Source organism: Atta cephalotes, assembly GCF_000143395.1.
Source record: "Atta cephalotes unplaced genomic scaffold scaffold00015, whole genome shotgun sequence".
In the NCBI taxonomy this organism is placed as follows: domain Eukaryota; kingdom Metazoa; phylum Arthropoda; class Insecta; order Hymenoptera; family Formicidae; genus Atta; species Atta cephalotes.
This window is the reverse complement of record NW_012130079.1, coordinates 131,669-142,540: the sequence shown is the minus strand read 5'-3', so window position 1 is coordinate 142,540 and position 10,872 is coordinate 131,669. Positions and strand designations below refer to the sequence as shown.

The 10,872-nt window shown below is 28.7% G+C and overlaps 1 protein-coding gene across 1 annotated transcript in view; it reads left to right on the top strand.

Annotated features, from left to right (window-relative positions):
• Positions 1 to 10,872, top strand: part of LOC105617928 (neutral ceramidase) — a 58,201-nt gene that overhangs the window by 45,656 nt on the left and 1,673 nt on the right. Inside the window, exons 7-11 of the mRNA XM_012199462.1 lie at positions 3,205 to 3,327; positions 3,401 to 3,595; positions 4,088 to 4,318; positions 5,152 to 5,247; positions 8,162 to 8,332. Coding sequence (XP_012054852.1) covers positions 3,205 to 3,327; positions 3,401 to 3,595; positions 4,088 to 4,318; positions 5,152 to 5,247; positions 8,162 to 8,332 — 816 coding nt within the window. The remainder of the gene's footprint in view (positions 1 to 3,204; positions 3,328 to 3,400; positions 3,596 to 4,087; positions 4,319 to 5,151; positions 5,248 to 8,161; positions 8,333 to 10,872) is intronic.

Below are 10,872 nucleotides of genomic sequence, written 5' to 3'. Positions count from 1 at the left end.
ATTTTGCAATCGTAACTAATCGATCAGTTTTTTTAACAAATATCACATTTGCTTTCCTTTGATTTGTAACAAAATCATTTCTCTCAGTGTTGTTGCTCTGACATGGTGCGAGTACAGATGTCCCTTTGATGCTATGCTAAATTGCACTGTCAGAAATGTCAATGCAACATTTCTTGAACTCGTTCGGTTGGTTGGTCCAAATATAAATTCAGCACTCCACTGGGTCAGTTTTTATTTGCTGACTACATATGATAATCTGACAGTGCGCACAAGCCGCACTGTGTGACACTGAAAAAATTGGCACTCAGTGCGCATTAGTGCAGTCTGCTGAATCCGCTGTTAGTTGAATGTTAATAATGGAATTTGGTGAATGCACGAAATAAGTAAGTGTAGTTCAAATATAATAAAACTCAATATTAAAATGAGAGAGTTACTATGGAATCGCAAATATATACATCCAATAACAGGAAGCTTGTACAAAAAACGCGATAATCAGTCTCTCAATAAGCTGTAAAAAAAATAATCGCTCTGCAAAAGGGGCTAATTATGCGGTAGTACGTTTTGAAAGAGAAACGCTCAGTAGAATATATATGTAACTATAAAAAAATTTGCGTTTCATTCTTAAATAAACTGCGTAGGGAAATAAAATCGTCGGAATCAAAGAGCGGATTAAATTCGCAAGCAAGTCAGTTCTCAGCGAGAACGCGTGGTGGAGAATACTTCACCATTCAGCATAATAATATTGACAGAAGTAAAAAAGTATAAAGAGTGATCACGCGATTAAAACGAATTATTAACACTGTGGCTACCGGGGAAAAACGAGCAATCAGGATGTATATCAAAGTTATATGTATATCAAAGCAGGTAAAGATGTATTGAGACGTTCATGCTGGGCATCCAGCGAGTCCAGCTCGCCATGAATCGAACAGAGCAGTATTTCAGTGCTTTCGCCGCCAGCAGTTCGTAATACAGGAGCTAGGGACGCGCGGCTAAGCCTTCACTGCCGCGATAATTAACATATATTCGCATGCTCCTTAAGCGTGACGGGGGCACGACCGGCGAGCTATCGTCAGTTTTGTGAAGAGATATTAGCATCACAAAGGAGAGCGAGAAATAGTTTCTACAGCCATAGAAGACGTTGTCTATCCGGTCTGTCCGGACGTTATACGACGCGTTTCGCGCTGAGCGTGTATGTATATGTCTGTGAGTGAGTGCGTGCTCGCTCGCTCGCCTGCATTCCGCGCCTCCTGATATTGCTACATCAAAGAAATACTAATGTTTTTCTACTTGTCGAAATATTCTCCGACTTCCGCCGTATTTATCGCCCCCCCCCCCCCCCTCCTATCCTTTCTTTCTCTCCTAGTTTAATTTCTTATATACTGTCTTTTCGTACGATATCCTCCCAAATTTGATTAAAAAGGCGAAGCGATAGCTCTCTTGATAGAGTTTTTCTTTCTTTACGCATAGTGTTAAAATACGATTCGACAATTATCGATCGATTATTTACTGCAATTATGATATAATGATGTAAAAAAATCGCGATTTTTCAGTTGCTTGCAAAAAAGAATGGAAATGTAGAAACATTCTGTAAAAGAACATTTATTTTACAATTATTTTATTTCTTTGTAATCAGGTGTTGTATTTAAAAAAAAATTGTATTTTAAAATTAATATTACAAACTTTTAACTATACAAAATATTTAATGTAATTAAACTTATTTTCTGAAAAACTGTATCTTCTATTATTGCTAGCATGAGCGAATATGATTTCCATTAAAAAGTATATGATTTTATTTATTGTTATTGTTATATGGTTGTTATCATATCATGTTACAGATATTTCATGAAACATTTGCTCTGATGCTGCATTATTTTGTCATATCTTTTACTCTGCATTGTTTTTAGATAGATACATTTTTTTTATTAAATAATAAAATAATAATAAAAATAATTTTATTAAATAAAAAAGAATACTTAAACACATTGCTTATTCCATTTTCGTAATATCTATCGCCTTTTTTAATCGTAATGATTAAATCATGAAACATAATGACTAAATAAAGAGAATATTTTAATAAACGTAAACAGTCTATTTTAATTAAAAGATACGCGTGCGTGCGTTATGTATTGTTCATTCCTTTGTTATGTACAAGCATAGAATTCATGAAATAATCCAGAACAAATTTACTTAAAATCAAGTTTTGTGTTTTCTCTAAATCTAAATAAATGATCAAAGTAAACGTTAAAAAATTCATTAGATAACTGTAGATTAATTAATTGAATATATATGTATATCATATTTATTTGTAAATTACTTATTCAGTGTTAAAACGATAATATAATTATTATAATGCAATAATAAGTATGGTAATGTAAATTTTACTTCTTGCCTTCTCGTTTACTTTCTGGAACGCTATATCTCACACATACGAATAACATGTTGAAAAAGATATTTTAGTTAAACAATTGCACAAAACGGCATAATCATTTATGATTTCTTGTGCGGATTATGCAAGGTTTTACTTTCATATTTTTATACGCAGAAATCTAATAACTATAATTATGATTGATACTAGATTAACTCTCATGATAACATATGATTACAATCATATCCAGATATCAATTTTAATCGATAATCTTAATTGCTTTCTTTATCAATTTGTTTATACGTTATCAAATCACATGCGAAACCTTCGTATATATTTCTGCATCATTAGTTTTCCTATACGAGAAGATTGAAGATCGCAATCTTATTGAGAAAATTTTTATACCCAACACGAATTTGCGCTTTTCTTATCTATCTTCTTCATCGATTATATCAAATTCTTATCTTCTCATTTTCCACGTACTGAAAATGCATGTATGATGAATGAGGACTTTTTATTTTTCATAATACTTGTAAATCGTATAAGTAGCTTATAGATACATAATCGAAATTTCTTTAAATGCGCGCTCAATAATTTTCATTGTACTATGTAAATAAATTAATATTTAAAAAATTTACTTAATTAATTATAATGAATAACAATACAATAATAAATTACATAATTGTTATTATAAAGACCAGTTGTATCAATTTTAATTGTGTTTACAGTTAGTCATTAACTTAATTGATAATGACAAAATAGAAAATAAAACATATTCTTTAATAGAAAAATAATATAATTTCTTATCTTGTTCATATAAGATTTCCTTTGTTTCGTAGAGATTATGGCAAAGTAATGAAGCGATGGAAGTGATTGGACCAGTGCGAGTAGTTCATCAATATATCAATATGCCGGAACAATCTGCAGAATTTTATAACGAGACTACGAAAAAGGTTGAGGAGGTAAATTACAGTTGTCTATAATTCTTGAAGCTTCTTGATAAAGGAAGAATTTATTCGAGTTTTTTTTTCACAGGTGCATGGGTGCATACCTGCGATGGGTTATAGCTTTGCAGCTGGTACTACTGACGGACCTGGTTCGTTCGCTTTTGAGCAAGGTACAACGACATCGAATCCCCTTTGGAATACCGTACGAAATTTTTTGGCCACCCCTACGAAAGACGATATTCGTTGTCAGAGCCCGAAACCTATTTTATTAACCACTGGACGAGTAAGTCTATTTTTCTACCAAGTATACTTTATGATCCCAAATCTACTATAATGTTAAATTCAGTTAACATAAGAAGACAAAAAGATTTATCCACAAAATTTTGTATTTATTAAATTACTAACAATATATATTTAAAAAAAAACAGACTTTGGAGTATTAATTATATTTGTTGTCATTTTAATTTTTTGTGGTCAAACTTTTTTATCATCTTGTATTTTTATTAGAATGCAATTAGAATAAGTATGTGATTAATAGGGTATATTGTACGATAGACATAGACTATAGATACTACAAAGAAACATCGACAATAGAATTGAATGTAAATTATCGCGTTTAGATAATGATATAAGTAATGAATAACTTATATGGACAGAAAACGGAAGTATCAGTATACTTTGTGATACGCAGCATGGCGTAATTGAACACTTTGAAATCGTTACGTCGGCGTCGGTGTCGAGCACTGAATTATTGGACGATAACTAATGATTTCAGATAAAACTCCCTTATCAATGGCAGCCGAAAATTGTCTCGACGCAAGTCGCCATAATCGGAAACGTCGTCATCGCTGGCGTGCCCGGTGAATTCACGACAATGTCTGGAAGAAGATTGCGAGAGTCTATCAGGAAAGTTATGAGCGATGCATCCGACGACGAAACATCCGTAATAATCGCAGGACTTTGTAATACTTACAGCGATTACATAACAACACCTGAGGAGTATCAAGTAAACTGTTCATTGTTGTTACTAAGCATAAGCAATTCGCTCGAGAATCGGGGCCATTTTGAGAGCTTCCAAGCGGAACTTATTGGATTAGTTATCGCGATTTATAATACGTATAATATTTGTACGAGAATAGTTTGATAAGTTCTCAGCCTAACACAGAAATGATGCACAAACACAGAAATGACCCACAAATATTAAGCTTTAATTTTAGACAAGTTTGATCCTTCACAGGACTACTATTAAAATTTCTGACAGAAATAGCGTTCATTAGTTTCTTTATTTCATTCGTATGAAGCAAGCAACTTTTGGTACCATCATGACAATACATCCGCTCACAAATTCTTCAATTGCATATTTCATTAAATCACGTGAAATCTGGTGAAATGCAGTGCTTGCGGAATTATTGCAATGGAATTTTGCGACTACAACATTGAAGAAATGTGAGCAGATGCATTGTCATGACGGAACCAAAAGTTGCAGATTACTTTACATATACATGAACAAAATGAAGAAATTAATGTATGCATTTGTTTCAAAATTTTAACAGTAGCCCTGTAAAGGATCAATCTTGTCTAAAGTTAAGCAGTTTGATATCCGTGGCGTCATTTCTGTGTCAGACCGAGAACTAATTTTCAAACTACCCTCTTATTGTAACATGCCGTTATATAAAAATTTCTCGGTCTCATAAATTATGTCATTTTCTAACAAGTTTTTTGATAAATGGCGAGATAAATGGTACGTAAAATCATCGATCGATTCTCTTTGAACTCGTATCTATCTTTTCTTGAAACGCATCCCCAATGCATAATAGTCACTGAAATATTAACTTTTAGATACAAAGATATGAAGGCGCATCAACAATTTACGGTCCGCATACACTTACAATATACTTGAAGCAGTACCAGGAGTTAGTAAAAGCGGCTATTCAAGTAAGTAAATAAAATATACACAATACAAAATATTTTGTACTTGTTAAAATCGATCCTTGTTAAAATTTTTGACATCCAAGTGTTAATTTAATATAAGATGATTGGATCATTTGAATAGTTTAATTAATGTTAAATTACTAGTCAACATTTTTAAATGTAAAGATAACACAATTTGTGAGAAAGTAATTAAATAAAAATAATATATTTTAAAATATAAATTTTAAAAATATAAACGAATAATGTTAATTTAACATATTATAAAGGTTAATTGTGCCTGGAAAAATATATGCTTCCAATTTGCTTTTAAATTGTAGCAATAAAAAAATTATATTTTTTATGTTAATTTTTATATAGAGGAAAGATACTGACGTAGGTTTTAGAAAAAGACTTTTCCTTATTTCTTAGAAATTAAATTGCATTTTAAAATATATATGATTTCTTTAAATGATTAAAAAGTAAGAATCCATAAATCATTTTTGTATGTTTTTATAAAATTGTTTATATAAAATCAACAAAAACATAATATAATATAAAAACATATTCTGCAGTTGTGAAAATAATATTCTTACAATTTTCACTTATAAATTACATAGTTTAAATTATAATGAGCACATTATTGATAATATTAGATTGTTTTATATACTTAAATCTATTTTAATATTATTTTTTTTAATTTTTATTATAATATGATTTTAAACATAAAGTCGAGATGTAGCGTAAATCGGCATACTTGTCTGTAAGATAAACTTAGTTAGCTATATCTTTAGTGCGTTATTATAGTTATTGCTATATTATATCAAATATTGATGCTAAAGATATTCCTACGTATTTACGGGAAAATCCTCCCCCTCTTCCTTCCAAAAATTATCGCGTTATGCTTGTATTTTGCAAAACAGTATAAAGTTGTAGTCTTCTTTATACTATTTTATAGAAGGATACAATTTTTTTGCGACCGTTCGGAGATTGTTTTATTTTTACATTTTCTTATGTATTCTTCTTCATGGAAATCGAAAATTATCACAATAATGAAGCTACACACTCAGGGAAAAAAGTTGGTACATTGAATAAAATCTTTACAAAAATAAAATTGCAATCCCTACAAAGAATAAAATCCTTATTCATATCGAAATAGCTGTCAATTGTATTTCAATTATTTAAACTAATAACAGTTTAAATTTATTTACAGAATTGTATCAAAATACTGAATTAGTTTTTAAATTATTGAGGCATAACTCATAGAGATTTTATAACGTTGTGAATAAACATTTTATTCTTTAATTCAATGTATCAATTTTTGAGTATAGTTTCAATATTATAATTCTTATTTCTCGATTTCCTTGCAAAAAAAGTACATAGGAAAATACAGAAATAATCTCCAAATAGTCGTAAAAAAGTGAAAGTTGAACTCTCCTTAACAAAAAATATTTTACGTCGAAATGAAAAAAAATCTAGAAATTCTCGTATTCATGTATAAGTATTTTTGATAAATGATTCTTGTGAAAGAATGAGAATAGGAATATATGGCATTACTACATTATGTCCATTTTGTCAAACACTTATTTTTATTTATATTATGAAAAAGTTAATTATTGCAAAATTGTAAACAATACTATAAAAATTACTATTATCTGATAGGAGACATCATATAATTTGTGTACGTATTTATGTTTCTAAAGTGTTATTTTTAGTTTTTGTTTAAGAAACAATACCTAAAAACAAAATGATTTGACGAAATCGGCGATTTCCTCGAATATTTCTATTATTCTTTAACATATTCATCTTGTGTTAAATTAATACAAAAAATTAAATGGACTGTTTGAGATGTGAAATGTGTTAAATTTAACATAAACTTTTTCAACTATGTATTTTCAACTACATAATCACAAAATATGCAAATTCAGAATTAAGATCTTTCTCCGCTAACAAGATGCATTGATCTCATAGTGAAAATACTTCTCCATTTAGTAATCAATTATTATTTTCACAGAAATTACGCATCGTTTATTTTACGTCACCGCAAAATCAATCGCCGATATACCTAACTATCAACGTTGGGTAGTAACTCGTTAATTAATTAATGACTAGTTTTCAATAGTAACTGATGATTGAGTTAAATAATAAAATTAAAAAATTAATAACTTTTAACTTAACTTATAATTAATTACTTAACTTATAATTAATTTTAAATGAATTAATTTTTAACTTTAACTAGTTTAGTAAAACACAGTTTAAGTTTAACTCATTAGCTTTTATCTTTGTAAATTAAATTTTTAATAATTAGACAATTAGAAAAAAAATCGTAATGGATATGTTTTGCTAGTACAAGACTTTCTCTCAAGTTTCAAATAGAATAATTTATTTAAAAAAAAAACGGTTTTGTTTATTAAAGTTTTACATATTTAAATAATGTGTTAATATATTATGTAATAATATATAATTCTTTTATAATTTAATACCTATCTAATAATCTCTATGAATTTTTAATTATTATTGGTTAATTTATTATATTTAAACAATACATTTCCATTTAAAATACGTAAAAAAAAACTAATTTTTGATATTTTATATGAACGTTTTATAAATGGGAGGGGGGAGGAATATTAAATTTATTTAATGATAATCCATATGATAATTATTTTTTTAGTAACCTAATTAAAAAAAATTACATTTTAATGTTTAAATGTTTAATATAAGTGCTTATTCAAATTTTTAATTTAACTATTAATTTGATGTTGACTTCACTTTTAATTAAGTTATAAGTTTTTTGTTCGTTGCAACTTTTAACGTAATTAAATTAATTTTATAGATCATTAACTTTAATTTAATTTAGTTAACAGAAAATATTAACTTACCCGTCTCTGCTAACCATATACAGAATTTATGTTAAGAACATTATGTTTTATTGTTATTGCAGAATAAACCTATTTCACCAGGACCACCCGCTCCGGAGCTGTTGCAAAGTAACTTGATCATCCTTGTACCTCCTGTGCTGTACGACACTCCACGATGGAGACGCAACTTCGGGGATGTTATCCAACAGCCGCAAAAAGTCGCGTCACCTGGTGACACAATTATAGTGATCTTTGTAAGTATCTTCATTAGTATCTCTATCTATAATTTATGATACTTATGTTACTCCAAGGAGTTTTCCTTGGGTGAAATCGTCATTCATTTTCAAATAATAAAGCCATAGATGAAGCTGTAAATCAAATCTGTAAATCAAGCTGTAAATCAAACAGGGAGATTATGCGAAATGCCATGTAATTGAATTTGGATTGCATAGGTTGGGCAGGAGTGCGCACGGTCGATAGCTTGCACAAAACATGTACAATTCTATTTTGCATATAACGGTGCTGCTTGCTTCGCGAATCATTAAATGATGGATATGCTATGAAATAGACTGATTACTATGCGACCCATACTGTCCCGTGCACACCAATTGTCTGTAAACACCGCAATAATAAACATTTAATGCGGCATAGCACATTGCGAATCGAATGGATTAATGCCGTTGTAGCCAAGGTCACCCGCTACAATAATAGGAAATTTTGCGAATTTACAATCCATGTATAAACCGTGGAAATGAATTGTAATACACAATTAATTTTACTAAATAAATTTTACTAAATAAACGTAATTTTATTTATTATGTATGTTACCAATTTTATTGTCAGAAAAATTAACAGTATTGCGCATTGTTAAATTGTACTATTCTGAAAAAGAAGAAGAAGAAGAAGAAGAAGAAAAAACATAGTGTCATTCGTTTATCATAATTCTCATAAATAATCTTGTAATAGTACTTTTGAAGCTATGCAATCCAAGGATTATCTCCGTGTCTAGATCCCAATATCAGATTACTCCTCGCCCTGACGAAGTGACCTGTAATGTTTATGAAACGTTGACATTCTAATAATAGGTCTAAGCACAGAGATAAACCACGGATAAACCGCAAAACGCAAAAAAATTTTTTAATTCTGTATAAATTTCCGTATAAATTTCCGCGTAGCGGAAACAGAATTGTTGTTAATATGATATTACAAACTTGACGTAAGACGTCATGGTGAAAATTCCAACAAAAGAATGCTTTACACGGCTATTTCTTGTTCGCTTATTCGTTCTCTATTCTTCCCTCTGTTGTTCTTTTATTTGGAAGCTATAATATTTTATACAAGATCCCTATATAAAATCACACCTTTTTATCTCTAAACTAACAGATACATCTAATAAATGTAATATCAAATTAAACGATTCTAATTAAATTCTATTGTATGTAATCTGATCAGATGATCTGATTCGAGAGTCAGAAATTGGCCGCACCGCAGGGTGGTTTCCAAAATTGGAAAGATAATAGATCCGCAAAGCTTTAAACCAAAATAATTTATATAATTTGTATTTAAAATAAATTTATATTAATTTTGTTATATTATACATCATTGTATTCGTTAGAACGGACGCTACAACTTTTATTATATCTTTATTATATATTTATTATAAAATATTTACTTTAGCTTGCAAAAATCACTCGGTACACTTTTGTACACTGTTGGAAAAAATGTGTCAAATTTAATATAAATCGCGCGATCCGTCTCAAACGGATCATTCAAATTTTTGAGTTAACACAAGATGAATATATTAGAAAGTTACACAAAATTATATAAGAGAATTATATAAGAGAATTATATAAGAGAATAAATACAAAAAAAAAAGAGATAATATCGACACAATTTATAAACAAACCGTGGAGATATTTTTTTTCAGTAAAATTAACCTTTATATGTTAAATTAATTTACATTTTATTCATTCATCTTAGATACATATCAATTTAACTATCAATCAATTTAAATATCAATTTAACACAAAATCTTTAAATAACATAATCATATTATGTTAACATCTGAAGTTAAAAAATTTAACAAACTGTTAAAAACAAAAACGTAAATGGACCATTTTCAATACAAATACAATTTTTTTTATTGTGTAACGTAGATAATTTTTCTAAAGGATCACTTATAATAGAATTTAATTAGAATTGTTTAATTTTTGATATTATATTTATTAAATCCATCTCTGTTAGTTACTGAGATAAAAAAAGGTGCAGGCAAACTTATACGCGGGATCATCTTATAGGTAATATGAGTGAATAATATCGATACATGTTAAATATTGTAATTTCAATCCTATATTGTTTTATGTTTTCAACCTAATCATAAATTAACCCAGAATTATGTATATCGCTAAATATAATTATTTGGTTAATTATCGACAATAATGACACAATAATTATAAAAGCATGGATTATTAATCAAATTATTGGTTATATATTTTATACAAATATTATTCATTAAACATATATATATATATATATATATATATATATGTGTATTTGTGTGATGAATTAATAATTTTGCGCAATTTGCGAATATACGATATATGTCGCTTTCTTATTTTAAAATTGACACAAACATGCTTTTCGAGTTAATAAGCTAAACATTATCAAAAGTGAAACAACTTAACTTCATAAAATTTATCGAAATTTTATAAGTAAAAAAGAAAAGGTTTATAGTAAAAGGTTTATAGTAAAATATTGTAGTCGTAGCTTAAAATGTACGGTCTTTTAACTCTTT